The sequence below is a fragment of the Ursus americanus genome, chromosome 21 (genome assembly GCF_024610735.1).
Source record: "Ursus americanus isolate L20-20 chromosome 21, mUrsAme1.1.p, whole genome shotgun sequence".
Lineage (NCBI taxonomy): Eukaryota > Metazoa > Chordata > Mammalia > Carnivora > Ursidae > Ursus > Ursus americanus.
In genome coordinates, this window is record NC_142147.1 from 39,011,740 (window position 1) to 39,030,630 (window position 18,891).

Consider the following 18,891-nt stretch of genomic DNA (forward strand, 5'->3'; position numbering starts at 1 on the left):
AGAGGTGGTGGAGGGAGAGGCCAGAGCCCAGGGAGGCCCTTGCACGTCATGACACGGAAAGCGGAGGCTCTGTCCTGCAGGCCACCAGGAGCCAGAAAAGGCTTTTAAGCAGAGGTGTGAAAAGGAAGAGGCTCTACTCTCAGATGAGCCCCTGAGGCTAACAGTAAAGAAAGTGAATGAGAATGAAGCCCAGCTCAGAGGCAGGGAGGCCGGGCGGAGGCCCCCAGAGTGGGAGCAGAGAGGAAGGGACAGAGGAAGAGGACACAGAGGCTAAACCCCGACAGGGCCCCCAGGTGACTGGGTGTGGGCAGCGAGGGAGGGGCAAATCAAGCAGGCCTACAGACACCTGTGGTTTGGAAGACACTTAGCCCAACAAGGAACACAAATGCCGCAGGGAAGGCAAGCTCAGCTTAGGACAGGGCCGGGCTCTGAAGGCAGCCTCTGCTGGAGACATGGAGCAGCTGTGGGCATCAGGGAGAGGAGAAACCATAGGTCACAAAGGATTTTAAGAAGGAGTTTTAGGAAGAGAGATTGGAGGAGAACAGAGAACGATGTTCCATGGGGAGATACGCTCACAGAGGTCAAGGGAGGTAAGGACCACAGTGGGCTCCCCGGCCAGGGCAAGCCTCGGAATGAAGGTGAAGACGGAAGCAGAGCTCCTGGGGGCAGACCAGGGTGGGAGGGCTGGTGGCCCCGGACAGTGGATTGGCCCACAACCCGAGGGGCAGGCAAGGGCTAGCAGAAGGACCGGGGGCTCCAGATAGCGTCCCCGGCCCCTGATACATCATATCCAATCCCTAGGACATGAAAGGGTAGTCTAAGAAATGAGGACCTCCGCAGCTCCACTGAATACAAGAGGGGAACTTGGAGGCATTCCAGAAAGAAAGCATTTGAGATTGAAGATGGGAGCAACGGCCTAAAATATGCCAGGAGGGGTCAGCTAGAAAAGGTGGGAGTGCTTCCCGGCATAGGCCTGGCCCCCACTTGCAGACACTGGCCTCCCGGTGTCTGAGCACATCCCATGAGGACATCCGTCCACCAGTGACTGTGTGAATGTTCAGACCTTCTCTTTTAGAGCAAAGGTAGAAATTCCACGGGTGCCCCCTCTTCCCAGTTTCAGTCATGGGACAGAAGCAACAGTCTTTACAGGGGGAAAAGTGACCTTTATATTAGACCAGAGGATTCTGGGCATTCTCCAAAATTATAAGCTTTTCATCATAATTAAATTCAAAAGCCAAATACCTGGGGCGGGTGGAGGCTTTTCACATAACGGTGGTTTTTCATCCTAGGGAAGAAAAAACATGAGCAATGAATTAAGCGTCTTAGCAGCTTCTAAAAGGAGACTGGCATGAGCAGCTAGGCCGTTGTATATCAAATATTTAAATACGCTTCTCTCTCTTCACTTTGACTCTTACACTTCTTAGTCTGCTTTAGCTTTAGAAACTCTAATATCCATTGTTTCTTTTAACTGAAACTTAAACGTTGTCTTGCCCTTCTGGTGGCTTCTCCGAGGCATAAAAGAAGTCCTGTTCAGGCTTTCTTCCTGACTCTTTGCCTGTGAGTTCAGCCACTGTTTTCACACGTAGGTCTCACGAGGGACAGGCCGTCAGTTCATGTTCAAAAGCAGAGACAGGACTGCAGGTCCAGAGCAGAGACGCACAAAGCAAACTCTAACTGGGCTTTTCTTCCTTGGGATAGGCAAAAAGACCCCATACGACATAGAGAAGCCCATTTCTAAGTGTTGAGAAAAGAATATGATCTTCCTTCTCAACCCAAAGGTTAGAGAAAAGGGAAGGCTTTGAACTTCTGTTCATTTTTCCATTTGACAGCATTCATTTTTCCATTACCTATCGGTCTGATACTAAGTTTCTAATTTCTGCTGAAAAAGTAGATAAGGTTATAAATGATTTCTACTGAGAAATCTTTCAAATTTTTAAATTCCTATGACATCGCAGGATTAGAACTTAAGTTAAAACTATTTCCGTGTTTGCCAAAAAAGGGAAAAAACTATTTCCACATCTGCAAATTTGTTACAGTCTATTCATTCTGCAAACTATATATGTGATTTCTAACCACTCGATGTGCTACATTCATTTTTAAACTATGGAAAATCTGAGTTTCTTCATGTTCCAAAAGTATTTTATTTTACTATTTCTTTTTTAGAGAGAGCATGCGGGCGCACACGCACACACATGCGGTTGGCGGCGGCGGGGGGGGGGGTAGGAGCAGAGGGAGAGGGAGAGAATTTTAAGCAGACTCCGTGCTTAGCGTGGAGCCCAATGCAGGGCTCGATCTCACGACCCTGAGATCATGACCTGAGCCAAAATCAACAGTCAGATACTTAACTGAGCCACCCAGGTGCCCCTCAAAAGTATTTTTTAAAAATTTTAATGGGAAAGGACTCTTAAGGGAAGGTGTCCCCCCCTCTCAAAAATCACAAAATTTTTTTTAAATTATGGCGGAAGTTCTACTTATTGAGAAAATTGGTTTTTAAAAAGCACATCTTACCTTTAAATTCAGAACAGAATGTTTACCACCTGATTAAAAAAAGAGAGAGAGAGGAAAACTTTTTTAAAGCAGATAAAGACATCTGACAACTCAGAAGAGCATGATCACAGGAACTTGCCTTCTAGTGGTGACCTGAACAAGGCCTGGGGCGGGGACAGCCTTCACCAGCTGGTCCGGAGAAGGCAGGGGGCCTGATTGAATTGCTCATCTGTCTTCTGTTAGTTTTGGAGCACTTCCTGTGGTTCGCATGATTACAGAACCAGGGCCAAGTCCTTGGGAGTGACTCTGAGCCCTCCCTTCCTTTCCAACATGGCCCTCTCCCCTATTCCCCCAATGTGCCCCAAATATACCATCCGCTGTTCCCCAGAAGTGCCGAGGCTCCACTCCTCTCTGCCTAGAAGTAGCATTTGACCTGGTCAGATAGTTGTTCCTTGAAGCAAACCGTCTTGGCAACACAAATGCAAACAAATCTCGCCCAGTTACTCTCCATTTACAAATACACATTACATTCGGGATGAAGGCACTCCCTGAGGAGGGTAATCTTATGCCCTAGTGTGCCTTGTGCCCTTTGTCATAGTGAAAAGTTGGCTGTTGTTAGTTTCTAGTCAATTTACAGAGCAGAAATAACTGGATGAAAATAAATTAGAAACAAACGTGCAAAGCCAATAGAATTCAGAAAGACAGACAAAAATGCCTAAAGATACATAAAAGATTGTAAATCTACCTCCTGGTTCATTACAATTGCCAACACTTGAACAAAAGCACCGAAGAAATTATTTTTGACCAAAATGTCATCTTGCCCCACTATCTGTAACTAAACATCTGATCAAATGTCCTGGGGCAGTCCAGACTGGCGCACCCAATGAAATCCTGCCTCTTCCTTCTGAATCCGGCTTCACGAAGCCTCGTCTACCTGCCACCTTCTCCAGCTGGGAATGTTGACCGCTCTCCTGGTCTTCTGCCATCCTCCTTGGCACCCTGGACTACAGCTCCCCATCTGCACGTCCTCCCCCGCAACCGGAACGTGAGGGGAGGGGCCCGTGGTTCCGTCATCTCTGGCACATAGTAGGTGAGCATCTGATGAGAAATGTTTAAACTGATACAAAAAAGTTTCTGCATTTTTAATAACCGTTGCAATAATCTTGCTTTGGTGTCTTCCAATTCTGCATCAGACCTACTGCCGTCATATTTAATGGACTCTTCGATGCCTCCCCCTTTAAATTCTTCATGAGACAAAGTTGGGGAAGGGCAGGGGATTCACGAAGAATGGCAAAATGCTGCCAGGGGTAAAGGGTAGGTGGCAGGTACATGGGAACTCCGTTGACCATTTTCTCTACTTTTATATGTTTGAAAGGTCTCATGATAAAATGTTTCTAAAAGGGCAATTCCCCTATTTTCCCAAAGAAAATCATCATCTTTATTGTAGCTTAGTCACCAGCTTTCAGAAAAAGAGCCAGAATTGGCATCACCCAAGCTCACTTTGGTACTTAGTGTGTGTACTGTACACTGGGCTCTGGGCAGGTATTTTTTTTCCTGTTTTCTCATTGATCATTTCTCAAAAACATTTCCAGACTCCTCACCCTTCTCATTTCTACAGTCTGTCAGGAAGTGGTATAAACTATTCAAATAACAGCAAAGTCTCCCATCCTGGGCCCCCTGCTGTGTACGAGATGCCACGCTAGGCACTACCCCCATCCTCCTAGAAAAAAGCCACACCACATGAGCACAGTCTTGCTGTCAAAATGCAAATAATACAGATAAGTCAAAACTCCCGCATGACCATAGCCTCTGAACCTTTCCCCTCCCAAGAGGTAACCATGGTTAGCAATTGGGTAGGTTTCCTTTCAGATATATTTGAACATAGAAAACTTAAGGAAGTCAAACACACAACTCCTCCTTCCACCTCCTTTATATATAATAGACAGTAGTGGGTAGGGAGGGAGAAGAGCATGTGCAAAGGCCCAGGGGCAGAAGGGAACATCATATGGTTGAAGAACTAAAAGAGCCCCGGAGTGGTTAGAAAATAGCCAGCAGGGGCAGGCTCAGCAGGTCTCATAGGCTACAGGAAACCAGTGAAGAGATCTAAGTAAAAATGGTGTGGGGGAGCAATCCTCTGTGTGGACGGCTCCTGAGAAGCCACGTAAGATAAAGCCAGAAACCATCCACTGTGTCTGTCGGGATGAAGGTCAGCGGCTCAGGGAGTCACGGAGACAGAGCCCGCTGAAGCGCAGTGCGTCGAGGAGACACTGTCAAATGAGGGCAGGGAGGAGGTGTGTACAGAGCTGTCTTTCGCCCAACTGCACTACGGAGGAGACCAAGAAAGCACAGTGGGGTGGGAGGGCACGACTGGGATCAGAGGAAGGCAGGGGACAGCAGCTCCGACCAGTGGACTGGCATCTCGACCAAACGACGTCAGCATCCAGTCTTGGCCGGTTATCGCTAGGGCGCAGGACGGCGCGCGTGACTCGCAGGACTTCACAGCCTTGGCCTTTAGAAGAGTATTATCGGCCAGCATCTGTGGAGGGTGGTGTGCCTTCCGCTGAAGACAGAATTTAATCCCTGTAAGAATCTGATGAGGGGTGCGCTCAGACTGAGCTCCTCCGGGATTAAGTAATTTAGCCAAGGAAATGACAGAGCCAAGAACCAAACCACTGCAAGCCAGAAATTCTCATGTGTTGTCCAAGGATCACCCACAGTACACTTTCCAAAGTGCCTGTTAACACAGACCTCGGGCCCCAGCCACTGCATGAGAATTTGGGGCTGGGGTGGGGCCTTTTTCACAAGTGTCCAGAGGCTTTTAATGCCCACCCCAAAGCAAAAACCACTGCAGGACCTGGACTCCTCTGCAACCGTGTGCTCCAGGCTCCTGTTAGCACGTGTGCCTCTCAGCCGCAAATCCACCTCAGCGGCCCACCGCGCACCTGCACTACCGGCACCGCGCCAGCAGAGGGCGCCCGAGAGACACGGAGGGGAACGGGGGCCTGGGTGCCTCATCCCAGGACTGTCTCCATCCCTCTCTCTGTCCTTTCTGCTCTTCTTCTTCCCCTCCCTCCTTCCCTTTCTCTAAGTGGCCAGCCAGCACTTCCCCATGGTGGCTTCTTCTGGCACACCCCTGGAGAGGGTGGCTTTCCAGTGAGTTCTGTTAACACAACATAGCTAACTTCTCCACTAGCCAGTGGGACACAGAGACACCATTCCCAGTGTTGCATCTGGGCCTTGGGTGATTCTCCAAATGTGTTTTTTCCCTTGGGTGCCCTACAAGTGCATTAACTGTAGGGGAGTGGCTCTTCCCTCTCTCTGCTACGGCTGTCTCCTCTAGACTTCTCTCTAGCCCTTCACAGGCAACCCTGTGATAGTTGATGATTCTTTATGTTAAACTTTCCCTGTTCAGATCGCCATGTGCTTTCTGTCTCCTGATTGGATTCTGACTCACAACACACCAGGCCACAGGCAGCATAGATGTTAGAAAGCGGATGGACATGTATAAACCAAGGGAGATATTCAGGGTGTAAGAGAAGAGGCAGGTAACAAAATGATGTGTATGTCACACCTGCATACATTCTAAATTGTTAAAATTATCTATGACAGTACAATTATGTGCACTTATGTATTTCTGCATTTCAGGTTTTTTTTTTTTTACAGTGAGAAAGTATTACTTCTGTAATTAAAAAAGATACATTTTTTTACATGAATTTAATATTCATATAGATTTTCCCACAGGAATAAAACATGTCACCTAACCAGCTGGTGTTTTCTGGTTTAGGTATTAACGGGGCTGGCATTCTGTTTTCCAATCAGTCCCCGTGAGCCCGAGCAACTCTGAGGGTCCCGACAAAGCAGCTACTGGTGCCCACTGTGTGCCGGGTGTCCTTCTCACCTGTACATGGAAGCCACCTCCTAGGAAATGGACAACTGTTCTGGAGCCGCGGGGGAGGAGCGCGTAGAGCGTAGAGCCTGAGCCATAATCCTCCTGCTGACGTGTCCTCCCACGGCTGACAGAACGGACTCCAGAGTGAGCACCTGATACGTCAAAGACAACCTAACATCCAGGCAAGCGGCCATGGACTAACTTCTCTCCAGTGAAAACTGAATTCAGGAATATTCCATCTTACAGTCACAGAACCATGGTGTGGCACTACAGTGGCTATATGCTCAAAAAAATAATGAATATTTATTGCCACAAAATGCTTTTATATTAAAAAAATTTTTTTTTTACCTTTTTCTTCTGTATGTTGTGTTGTAAGAGGCGAGCCTGGAAACCCATCCTGCTCAGAAATATTTTCGTCATCTTCGCTGTCCACCCCATGTGACAGTGGAACCTTATTACAAAAGACAAAAGAACATGTGATAAATGCTATCTGTATCAAATTTCCTCCTACCAAACTCAAATGTCTTATTCCCTACCTCCTCCACGGCCACCTGCCACTGAGGCACGAAAGGACTATACGCAGGGCTGGATGAAACCTCAGGTCCTTCCGGAAAAGCCTGAGAGCAAAGGTGATGCTGTCCAAGCTATGTTTAGGCCACAGAGAACTCCACATCCCACCCATGCCACCTGGGCCGCATGCCCTCCTCAGTCCTGTCAGGGACCAGCCCAGGAAAGGCGGCTGCATCTAGCCCGCTTGGCACAGCCCCCAGGACCACTCCAGCCGGGCGCTGATGCCGTGTTAGTCATCGCTACGTGGGCCAGGAACCACTGAGCTGCCCCGGGGAGAAGCCTCATCCAGGTCACTGTGTGGGCTCGAGGTCTGTCAGGTCTGCTATGTTTGCTGGTTGTGTGAGTTCACTAGTACTGTTGTTTCCTGAGGGAATGGAACCCTCCCCGCCACTGTCTGTAGGTATCCTGAATGGTGGCAGGGCTGCAGAACTGTCCCTTACAGACCTCTCTGTGAGGAGCCTGAGACAGTCCCACTGGGGTAGAGGCTGTCTGAGGGGAAGAACAGTGAACCATGTCTTGTACAATAAGCCATGACTGGCACTCTCTGGGCCAGTGTCCCTTCTGCTATCCTGACTCTTCAGTAAAGTCTTGCTTCTGTGATCAGGGGGCTTCGCTGTGCTGTGGGCAGGGGGAGGGCCATTTCCCAGGCTGACAGAGAAGTGGCGGCACTGACTGGCAAGACATCCACCAGAAGGGGAGTTTCCAAGCCGAGAGCTAAGGCTGTTAGGCCCACAGGGCTCTGGGAACAGGGCTTCAGGGTGACCCCGCTCAGGAGGGCGCACAGGTCTCCCACTCTACGTAGCTTCTGAAGGAAGAAACAAGAAGTGACTTCTTGGCTTTTATCTCCTGGGAACCAACTGCCTGGCTCACCCTGTCAGAGATCTATTAAGTGACTACCATCAAGGAAATGGGAAAGTGCTAGGGGCCTGGAGTGTCTCTCTCTCTGCTCGTCTCCAAGGGCGAAGGCTGAGCCCACACGGGCCCTGGACTGTACCTGTGCCACACGCCGGTGTCTAGGCGCCATACAGGCCCGCCGGAAACACGTCCATGTACACATGGCTGTTTATAGCGCACTGTTCCAAAGGGCGCCAGACAAAACAAGCTGATATCCAGCATCAGTAAAACAAGGAAGTCCCCGAACGGTAGCGCTGCACAGTGGGCCACTGCCAGCAGGGACAGTGAACCAAGCACTGCGACACCCTAAGAGCCTCAAAGGCTCCAAACAATACAGGCTGTCCTGACTAAAATCACAGTTTTCAGAGTAGGCAAAACTACGGTGATTTTCCAAGAGCTAATCAGCTCTGGGCGTCGGGGCAGTGGTGAACTCTGGGGAAGCGGTGGCCTCTTCTCCGTCACGAAGGGAACCATCCGGGGTACTAGTAATGTCATTTTTCTTTTTAATCTGGGTGGTAGCCGCTTTATAAAATTTCACCGAGCTGTACATTTATGGTCTACGTATCTCTGTGTATAGTTAATACACTCATCAATAAGCCTAAAGAATTTGTGACCACAAAACCTAAAAACTTCTCTAATTTAAAAGTTTGAATTTGGGGCACCTGGGTGGCTCAGTCAGTTCAGCGCCTGCCTTTGGCTCAGGTCGTGATCCCAAGGTCCTGGGCTCGAGCCCCACATCGGGCTCCCTGCTCATGGGGAGCCTGCTTCTCCCTCTCCTCCCTGCTCATGCTCTCTCTCGCTATCTTTCTCTCTCTCAAATAAATAAATAGAATCTTTACAAAAATTAAAAAAACACAAAAGTTTGAATTTAAAACATTTTTTAAACTGCCAGATACTTCTGAACATAAAAATTACCTTGGTAATGCAAACAAAACCTGTCTGGGTATCGAAGAAATGGAAGGATGAAGCAGGCCAAACAGGCTGCAGCGCGGACATGTGAGGTGCTGGGAATAGCCTGTCCTCACGTGCCCACGGCACCTGTGCCAGACTCCTTCACGCTCTTCCTGGGTGGTCTAGCACCCCAGATTTTAAAGAGGAAAATGTACATGCTTTAATCACTAGGGTGATTTTAGGTGGGGAAGAAAGGTATAATTTTCAACCTAGTAGAGGGAAAGAAATCAAACTGAAAAAATAATCAATTCAAAGAAAGACCAAAAAAACAAACAAACAAAAACCAATAAGGGGAGAAATAGAAAAACTGAAGTTGACAAGATTAAACTCAAATATATCCACATACACCTTAAATATAAAAAGACTAAGCGCTTCAGTAAAAAGACAAAGGAAGTTTGTCAAACCTAGTTAACAAAAAACCACATGCTCCAGTGATAAATGGAGGAGTGGTGTGGTATGTGAATTATATCTCAGGGAACTTGTTTTAAAAAACGATATGCTCTTTACAAGACACAGATAAACATGAGGATAGAGAAAGGTTGAAATTAAAGGATGGAAAAAAACCAGACCATACAAATATCAAACAGAAGAAACATGGAAAATGTCATACAAAATAGATGTTAAAGCCAAACACATTTTTAGAGATAAAAAGGCTCACTTCATAGTGACAAAATATCCCATTTACCAGGAAGATACAGTTTTAAACGTGTACACACCTAACAATGTGGCTGGATGCAAAGGAACACATGTTCTGGGATTTCGTGCATATAAAGTTCAAAAACACGCACAAGTGATCGGTGATGTCGGAAGCCTTCTATTACTTGGAGGAGAAAGCCTGCCAACACAGCAGGGAAGCCGCAAGTGTGGATTCTCGTGGCTTCCGGGGTGAGGCGGCTGGGAGACCGACTATCCGGGTGGAGTCCCCACTATTCCTGGGCCGCCAGCAGAGATTAGCCCAATGACACAGGGCCGGGACCACGGGGGCGATGGCACGCCTCACATCAAAGATGCTAAGAACAGAACCCCACCCCTGATGCATTACACGGCCATCTGCGGTGGAGCAACAGGAGGGTCCAGCTAGCGCCACCCTGGGGTAAAGTCAAGGCAAGAGTGTGGTAAGAATTTGCAGCGAACAAGAACTAACTCCAGTTTTCTAGTTTTGCTTTGTTTTTAAGTAGGCTCCATGCCCAACGTGGGGCTCAAACTCACGACCCTGAGATCAAGAGTCGTATGTTCCTGCAGACTAAGCCAGGCAAGTGCTCCCAAAACTAACTCTGATGTGCACGGTAGAAGGACCGCCGGAGGTCCAACGCCATGCTCGACGAAGGGTCTGGGGATCCGTGTTTCCTCAACTGCTGCACGGAGGCGAGCCCACCCTGGAAGACGGCGGAGCTCACTCTCTAGGTGGCTTCTGCATATTGACTGCAGTGACGACTTGCTGCCCTCCTCGCTGTCCTGGCCCTCTACTGCTCCCGAAGGGGGTGAGGCTCCCGCAGAGGTGCTAGTACTGGCAGAGCAGAGTCAATACTCTTCACGCACAGAGACTGGAGGGGGCATTTCTCTCTGCACCTGGACGTGGACTTGCAAACGCAGAGACCACAGGAGTCAGGCCACCGCAGGCACCCTACACTGCCCTCCTTTCTCCCTTGCTAAGAGATTCCTGATTTTGTTTGGTGCAAATGGACTCAGCTCCAGGGTATGACCCATGGGAATCCTCTTCCCCTTAGCCAGTGACTAGTCAAGGGATGGCCATGTGACCAATGAGACTCCTGCTGGGAGGCTTCTGGAAAAAAACGTTCTCCCTAATAAATACAGAGCAGCACAATGAGAAGGCCCTTGCCCCACTTCTTCCTTTCTGCTTTGGGATCAGGACCGGCTGCACCCACTGGTGACCATGAGGAGGAGGCCAAGGGGATGCCAGGCACCAGCCTTTGATAGGCAGCTAAAACAATATTAGAATCTCCTGCCTTTTGGATTTGTTAGGTCAGAGAGTTAAAGGTCTATTCTTTAAAACTTATGCTTGTTTATTCCATTTTTACAGCCAAAAAACAAAAAACAACCACCCCAAAACAGATGTCAAAGTGACCAGAGAGGCTTCTCCTGGAGAGAAGAGGACTGGAATAGGAACAGCAGGTTTCAGGACAAGCTTGTGCTTTAGTTCACTATCCAAAGATTTTATAAGAAACATGTAGTCATGCATTTACCTGTGTAACAAAAAGAAAAATGTAAAGAAACTGAAAACTATGGAGACAGAAAGGAGACGTTCCTAGTCCTCAAGAGTAGCAGAAGAATGTCCACTATTTCTTGGCTGCCAGAAGATTCTAGAGAGCACTGGTTTACCCCTGCATGAATGGTTCCTCTCTGGGTCTCCACCCAAGCACACGGCAAATATCCGTTTGTTGGCGGCTGGTTGGATGAATATGTGAACAAGTGAGCGAACGAATGGCACTCCCTGACACAATGCTTCGCAAGTCCACAAACACGATAGCAAGAATAAGGACAGGAGCACTTCGGTAACATTCTATTCATGAATTCTATTCAAAAATAGTAACTAGGCATTTACACTACACTCTTTTCCCTTAAAACCTATTGAAAGCAATCAAAAGAATTGGGCCCGGGGCGCTTGAGTGGCTCAGTCGTTAAGCGTCTGCCTTCGGCTCAGGGCATGATCCCCGCGTTATGGGATCGAGCCCCGCATCAGGCTCCTCCGCTGGAAGCCTGTTTCTTCCTCTCCCACTCCCCCTGCTTGTGTTCCCTCTCTCTCTGGCTGTCTCTCTCTGTCAAATAAATAAATTTAAAAATCTTAAAAAAAAAAAAAAAAAGGAATTGGGCCGGGGGGAGAAAGCTTAATCAATGGGCAGAAAACAGCTACCAAATCTATGAAATTTGGAACAGAGAGAGAAGCCAAAAGCTGCCAGACCTCCTCAGACGTCAGGCATGCAGATGCTTGAAAAACCACAAAGCATCACAGTTATAGAGGTCCACAGTGATGTTCTGACAGGTGCAATGAGCACAAGGGTGCGGATGGGCCCAGGAAAAGTATAGTCATTGCCACACGGCAGAAGCGAGGGGAGAAGAAGCTAAAGGGAGACACCAGTGGAGAGCCCAACTTGACTGTCCAGAATCCAGCCCCTATTCTCTCCAAGAAATGAAGGACAGCACAGACTGACACGAAGAACCCAAAGAAGAGCTACAGAAGACCAAGAAGAATGACAAGGCAACAAAAGATGTGGAAAGTAAATTGGTAAAACTAAAAACCAAAAGGAAAAAATGAAACCAACACAGAGAAGGTAAAAGCTATAGTAGAAACAAGAACGCACTGCCAAAGAGATAAGGAGGGTGCACAGGGCAAATCACAGAAAATAACGCTGCAAAGAAAAAAGAGAGACAAATGATTACGGAAAAGAGAACAGACAGGGAAGACAGAGGACAGCCAACAAATGTGTAACTCACGTTCCCAAAGGAGAATAAAACAAACAGATGATAAGCTTAGTCGATAAAATAGGAAGGAAATGTTCTCTGAAAATAAATAAGGGAGCTGAAAATCTGTGTCTGCAGAATTAAATAATCAAACTAAATTTCAGGAAAAAAGACTGATAATAACACACACCACAATGAATTCTGGTGAGGTTACTGAACTATAAAGGATAACGAACAACCCTATCAAGGGGTCGGGCAGAAGAATCAAGTAAAGGGAAAAGCAAGGAGGCCAGAGCTCCTTCCCACCCCTTTGCTGTCTCTCTCTGCAGCCCTCTCAGAAAGGTTACGTCCCCCGCTGACATGGTCTCATGCCACCCCATCCCCTTCCTTTGTAACATTTATCGTAACTGTGATTGACTAACTGGTGATCGTGTGACTGCGGACTCTGTCTTACGCAGCTTCTCCAGCGCCCAGCACAATGCCTGGCCCTCGCTGTGTGCTCAATCACTGTATGTTGAATTACTGACCTACCCCAGACAGAGTAACCTCCCTGACACAGTCCTTTATGGGTGCAGAGAGGTTATCTGACTCATCCAAGCCATACAACTGGGAAGTCGAGAAGCAGGGACTTAAACCCAGGTCTCTGAATGCCCACGGCACTGTCTACTGGACGCTAGCATCGCGTGAACTGACCACAAATTCACGCCCCCCACGTCCCCCAGCCTTACTTTTGGGTGGCACCAATAAGAAAACTGCTGAAAACAAGATTTGCTTTCCATGTTAGGCCATTTCTGAGCGGGTGCATACTTCACATGAAGATGTTTGCCCAACTACCCTGAAACACAGAGAGAGGCATGAGGTATAGGTTTCAGTCCAAATAGCCTGATTTGGGCTGCTCCGTTTCCTTATCTTTCTAATTTGAAAATTGTTCACTTTAAAGGAAGTACAAATGACTCATAAGAGTAAAATTACAAATTATTTTCCTCAGATTACAGAATGTCTATAGTAAACACCGAGAAGGCAAGTTTACTTTCCGACATTAAATGTACCCCACGGGCAGTATCTCCTTCAGAGCTGGTGCCATCAAGCAATTAAACAGCATTCTTACATGCTCCTCACACCATTTTCCCCAAAGGTATATACTTTAATTATATCAATTTAAGAATATTTGGCAAGTTTCAAAGAAAGCTTTATGTCTAAGAAATAGTTTCAATAGGCGGGGGCGCCTGGGTAGCGCAGTCGTTAAAGCGTCTGCCTTCGGCTCAGGGCGTGATCCCGGTGTTCCGGGATCGAGTCCCACATCGGGCTCCTCTGCTGGGAGCCTGCTTCTTCCTCTCTCACTCACCTGCTGTGTTCCCTCTCTCGCTGGCTGTCTCTCTGTCACATAAATAAATAAAATCTTTAAAAAAAAAAAAAAGAAATAGTTTCAATAGGCAAAAGGACAATAAACACAAATCTGAATTCTAAACAGAGAAACGTGGTCGCCCTGGTCTGAATCCTGCGTCTGCTCCTGGATGGTTGGCTGGGTAACAAACTTGGGCAAGTCACTTGCCCTGTTTCTTCCCACACTTAACCCCGAGGGTGTGAAGTAAATGAGATGGTCCACAGAAGCTGCCTAGCCTATATTAAATGGTCAGAAAATGTTACTGTGTTTTCCTGCACTTCGTGTTATCCCTGTAACCCTCTCCCCACCCCCACCCCAGAAAACCTAAATGGTAAGGCTGTGGGAAATTGAAATCCCTTTCCAGCTTACGGGGCCCTTTCATTCATGCCATCTGCAACTGACCAGGACAAGGTACAGACTGTGACGAGCCCTTCCAAAAGCAATCAGTTCCTCAAAGTCCACCTCTGGCTCCTGGGTTGTATAGGGATGGTGTTCCTGACAGCTGGAATGAACAGAAATGGGGTGACTGGCATGCATATGCTGCTGGTGGGAAGGCAAAAGGACAAAAACTGCTTTGGAGAACAATCTGGCAATATCTGGCATGGCCCAGCACACATAGGTACATGGACCAAATGTGCGAGGAAACAATCCAAATGTTCATTGGTAGGGGCGTAGATAAAAAAAGTTAACGTGGATTCATCTCAAAACTGCAATACTGAGTGAAAAAAGCCAAGAGGTGGAATGACTGGTTCACTATGATGACCTATTTACAATTAAAAAAAAAAAAATTGTACTGTATTTATTTGCTGACACTTACTTGTAGTAAAAAAATAAAAACACAGACTTCTAGAATGTATTCCAAATCCAAGAGCAGATGGCCTTCCAGGGAGGGAGACAAAGAAGATTTCAACCCTAACTATAATTTCATTTCTTTTTTAAAAATCTGAAACAAGAAAAGATAAGCTGTCCATACTTGCTCATTCTGGAGAATGAGAATACCAACGTGTTATATTATTTTCTACTTTTCCATTTCTTTTCTTGCTGGGTCATAGAAAATATACATGTTCAGCTTTAATATAAACCGAAATGTCAGTTTTTCAGAGTGGTGGTACCAGCTCACATACCCACTGGCATTAGACGATCCCTCCATCACCTCACCAGCCCTTGATACGGCTAGTTGTCCTGCTCTACTTTTCACATTTTAAACTAAAACAAAATTTCCCAACTGCACATGGGTCCTGAAGCCACCATGACAGACGTGCCTACAAAATAAAATATGTATCCTGCTAATGATAAAGAAGGTTGTTTAGGTCCCTATAATCTCTTTCTTCTATGGGAAATGGGGTAGTAAGCTTTACTTCCAAAATAGTTGAGTGATAAACAACGCGTCTGTAACCTCAGTGCAAAATACTAGCCAGAAAGTACGCAGACTGAGGGGCAGAGGGACTTCCCCCGGGCCCAAGGTGGAACCTGCTCGGGGCTCGGCCACCTCGCTGTAGAGAAACCTCACTCTGCATGTTACAGTCTGCAGGTGTTAGAAAGTGATGGTGAGTTCATGAAATGCTCACAGAAGGACTCTTCAAACTAAGCTCCCTGGGACCATTGAACATGTGAGTCAATATGGGGGAGGGGCACTCAGTAGAAATATAATCGCTCTGAGTATCATTCGATGCTGCAAATCTTTATATATAGTCACTATGAGTAACATACGTTATAGTGACGGTGAAGGAGAGAAAAGAAAGAGAAATGACAGTTCTGTCTTCTGCCATTAAAGAAACAGCACTACCTAGTTTCCCAAACCCTGGGAGGACAGAGTTGAAACCACGGCAGCTCGGACGTGGTGGAGGAATGGGCTCCATCAACCTCTCTGCACCATGGTTCCTCCCACGTGGCAGGGCCGTAAATGCAACCTCCCTCACCGGGGCAGTGGGGGCTAACTGCGGGAAGAGCTTGAAACAGAGACTCCCGTATGGTACTCAAAGAATGGCGGCTACTACTGAGACGAATGACGATATTCCTCTTGACCGGCATGAATTTGAAGACAGGTTGCAACAGGCATGTTGAAACTGGAAAAGTGACAGGAAAAGTAGCTTTGGGGGCCAAAGGAAAGAGCAGGTTTACTTAGCAGTGGCTGGAAATCTACATTAAGAATGTGGAAGATGTTTATCTTTGTCTCTGAAGGCCCTGTCTCTGAACAATAAAGGAAAGAGTCTGAAATTTGTTGCCTGACCAGATTAAAAAAAAAAGAGACTGTCCGTGTTAAGAAAATCAGCCCCCAGACAAAAGCCATTAAAGGCAGAAGAGAGAAAAGAAAATCCTTACTGATGCACTCTACACAATTTACGGTAAGTTAAGAGGGCGCAGAAGAAATTCTGGAATGTGAGCGACACCTGATTTCTGTGGGGCGCGGCATACACGGCATCACTGAGATCTCCCTCTGCTTCGGGAGCGCGGACATCCTCCGACTCCCGGCAGATGGACGACAGGTGCGTGTCCGAGTCGTCCTCCCCGTAGCCCAGCATGTCAAAGGATGGCAAAGATGATCTTCTTCCCGTCTCATTCTGCCAATTTGGTCTGCATTAGAAGGTCGGGAGCAAAACAAATAAACAAGCCACTGAACACTTCACGTCACTATATGTATGTGTATCAGATGCCCCACCTCCAACCCCCACCACAAAATTATTATAACCACCTTACAAAACATACAGAAGCTAAAGGATTAAGTCATTCATGATCCCACCTCCTTGTACACTCAGCATTTCTTTCCAGACTCTTACATGGGTTTTTCTAGTTCCTATCACTGCATACATATACAATTTGCCTCACTGGTAACACGTTTTTAAAGTCAAAACATTAGGGGCGCCTGGGTGGCTCAGTCGTTAAGCGTCTGCCTTCGGCTCAGGGCGTGATCCCGGCGTGATCCCAGAGTCCTGGGATCGAGCCCCACATCAGGCTCCTCCGCTGGGAGCCTGCTTCTTCCTCTCCCACTCCCCCTGCTTGTGTTCCCTCTCTCGCTGGCTGTCTCTCTGTCAAATAAATAAATAAAATCTTTAAAAAAAAAGTCAAAACATTAAAATATAAGACTCCAGTAGATACACCAGTTTCGTCAGCCATTTCCTGTACTTAGGCTTTCCCCCGCAAATGTCACTGTTACAAATAACTCTGTAATGAACATCTGCATGCAAATAATCTCTTCTGTATTTAGGATCCGTCTTATGAACCAAATAACCATACAGTAAACTGCTGAGTCAAATGGCGTGACTACTTTGGGGGTCTCCAGGTATACCTCCAAAATCATTTCACCAGTCAGCTCCCCAACCTGTGACTACATTAGTAACAAGTTTCCAAAACTTGGCAAAAGAACTTAAATCTCACTGTATAAATCCTGCATTTTTTACTGAAACAACGTATTTCCATAGATTTGTGTGCAAGTCCTAATTCCTGTGGTGAACTGTCTGCTCATGTCCTTTGTCTACTGATCCACTTTGCTTCTAGTATGTCTATTTCAATTTGAAATTAACCTTTTTATCTACAAAGTTCAAAACTTTGTATGTACTATAAGTACTTTTCCTATTCTATTAATTCCATTGTGGCTATGTAAATTTTTTTAACATAAAGATGATTAAAAAAAAACACACCCTTTTCTACTTTCTAAATTCTTAGCTTAGAAGGGCACTGCAGGCATCTCCCTCTGAGAGGTTTGGTAAGAGTGGCTATAGGATTTCCTGGTTTTATTTATGATGTATGTACAGATTAATTCTTTCACTTAATAGGAATTTGTTTGGTATATGAAGTAGGCTAGGCTCGAAGCTGATTTTTCTACTACTGCTATTCACTATCCTGTTGAATCCTTTCCTACCCCTTTGCTCTGTGAGGTGGCCCTTATGAAAGAGTCACCATGCATGCAAACCCCAGGTCGCCTCAGGGCATCCACATGCAGTCCTCTATATAACCAGTCCTACTGCTCTCACTACTTCAACTATGCATTTTATTTATTTATTTATTTTTAAAGATTTTATTTATTTATTTGACAGAGAGAGACAGCCAGAGAGAGAGGGAACACAAGTAGGGGGAGTGGGAGAGGAAGAAGCAGGCCTCCAGTGGAGGAGCCTGATGTGGGGCTCGACCCCAGAAAGCTGGGATCACTCCCTGAGCCAAAGGCAGACGCTTAACGACTGAGCCACCCAGGCGCCCCTCAACTCTGCGTTTTAAACGTGATGTGGCTAATCCAGCCCTCCCCCGAGTCAAAATTCTTCATTTCCGATTTCCTCTGATGGTCTTATCCGCTCATTCTTTCTAGTGAAGTTTAAGACCATTTCTTCATTCTTTAAGTTCTTATCCAGCTAAAGTGAAACACGCTATGTTCAAATATCTCAAAATGAAGTCAAGATTAAAATGTGAAAACCAAAAATATTAACATGTGTTACGAAGGAAATAAGCGAGCAGTCACAGAATAGGGAAGGTGTCCAGATTTCACAATAATGTCAGAAACTACAAAGACTGATGGATCTTACTGCATAAAAAAGGTATGCAAAAAACCCTCAAAAAACAAAATTGAATAAACATGACAGATAAAAGGCAAATCTGGTCATGTATTCCCCCAGCCCCACCCCATAAGCCCTTAAAGCCCTCAGTGTCTTCCTGGTACTCCTAGCAGGAGGGGGTTGGAAGGACCAAACCTCAGAACAGGACACCCCAGGCATCACCAGGCTGACCCCTGCCCACTCCTTCAGGCCATCTTGAATGACTGCCCACCCCACCCAAGTGCCCCCAGCCACAAACATCTTCCTTCAGCTGCTCACATGTGTCCTTGCGTCATGCTCCCTCTTCTCTGTCTTGAAAGCGCATCCGAGCCCCACACTGACCATCTCCCCCAAATCCCTGAGCCATTCCCAGGCCCTCCTTGTACCTTCCTCAGCTCTTCTCTCAATGCTCTCTTCCTGAGGAAACCTTCCTGACCGCTCACCCAATGTCTGTTCTCGCCCAGCTCAAACAAGAGAGAAAATGATGTTAAAGAAAAGGTTGTAGTGTAGGTGCCAACAAAGGTAAAATCAGTATGAATGTTCAGAGAGGGGCCACACAAGAGGTGGTGGCGACAGCTCTTGCATCTAGGTTGTGGCCAGGAGAGTCCCGTGAGGGGCTGAAAGCAGCCCTGAATTCATTGGCTGTGCAGCCATGAAAACAACCAGGGCTTTCACACACCCTAATCTCACAAGAGCCACTCTAGAGAAAATTCTGATAGGAGTCAAAAGCAATCAGTGTCCCAGGACAGTGTTCCTTTGTCCCTGGTGATGAA

The 18,891-nt window shown here is 46.8% G+C and overlaps 1 protein-coding gene across 7 annotated transcripts in view; it reads right to left on the minus strand.

Moving 5' to 3' along the window:
* Positions 1-18,891, minus strand: part of CEP89 (centrosomal protein 89) — a 65,210-nt gene that overhangs the window by 38,867 nt on the left and 7,452 nt on the right. For 5 of the 7 annotated variants that reach the window (XM_087870669.1, XM_087870671.1, XM_087870668.1 and 2 more), the window contains 5 exons: positions 15,986-16,169; positions 13,557-13,610; positions 6,725-6,827; positions 2,509-2,537; positions 1,243-1,285 (listed from right to left, as the gene is read on the minus strand). In XM_087870669.1, coding sequence (XP_087726795.1) covers positions 1,243-1,285; positions 2,509-2,537; positions 6,725-6,827; positions 13,557-13,610; positions 15,986-16,169 — 413 coding nt within the window. The remainder of the gene's footprint in view (positions 1-1,242; positions 1,286-2,508; positions 2,538-6,724; positions 6,828-13,556; positions 13,611-15,985; positions 16,170-18,891) is intronic. The other 2 variants (XM_045796164.2, XM_045796163.2) reach the window with 1 other exon arrangement.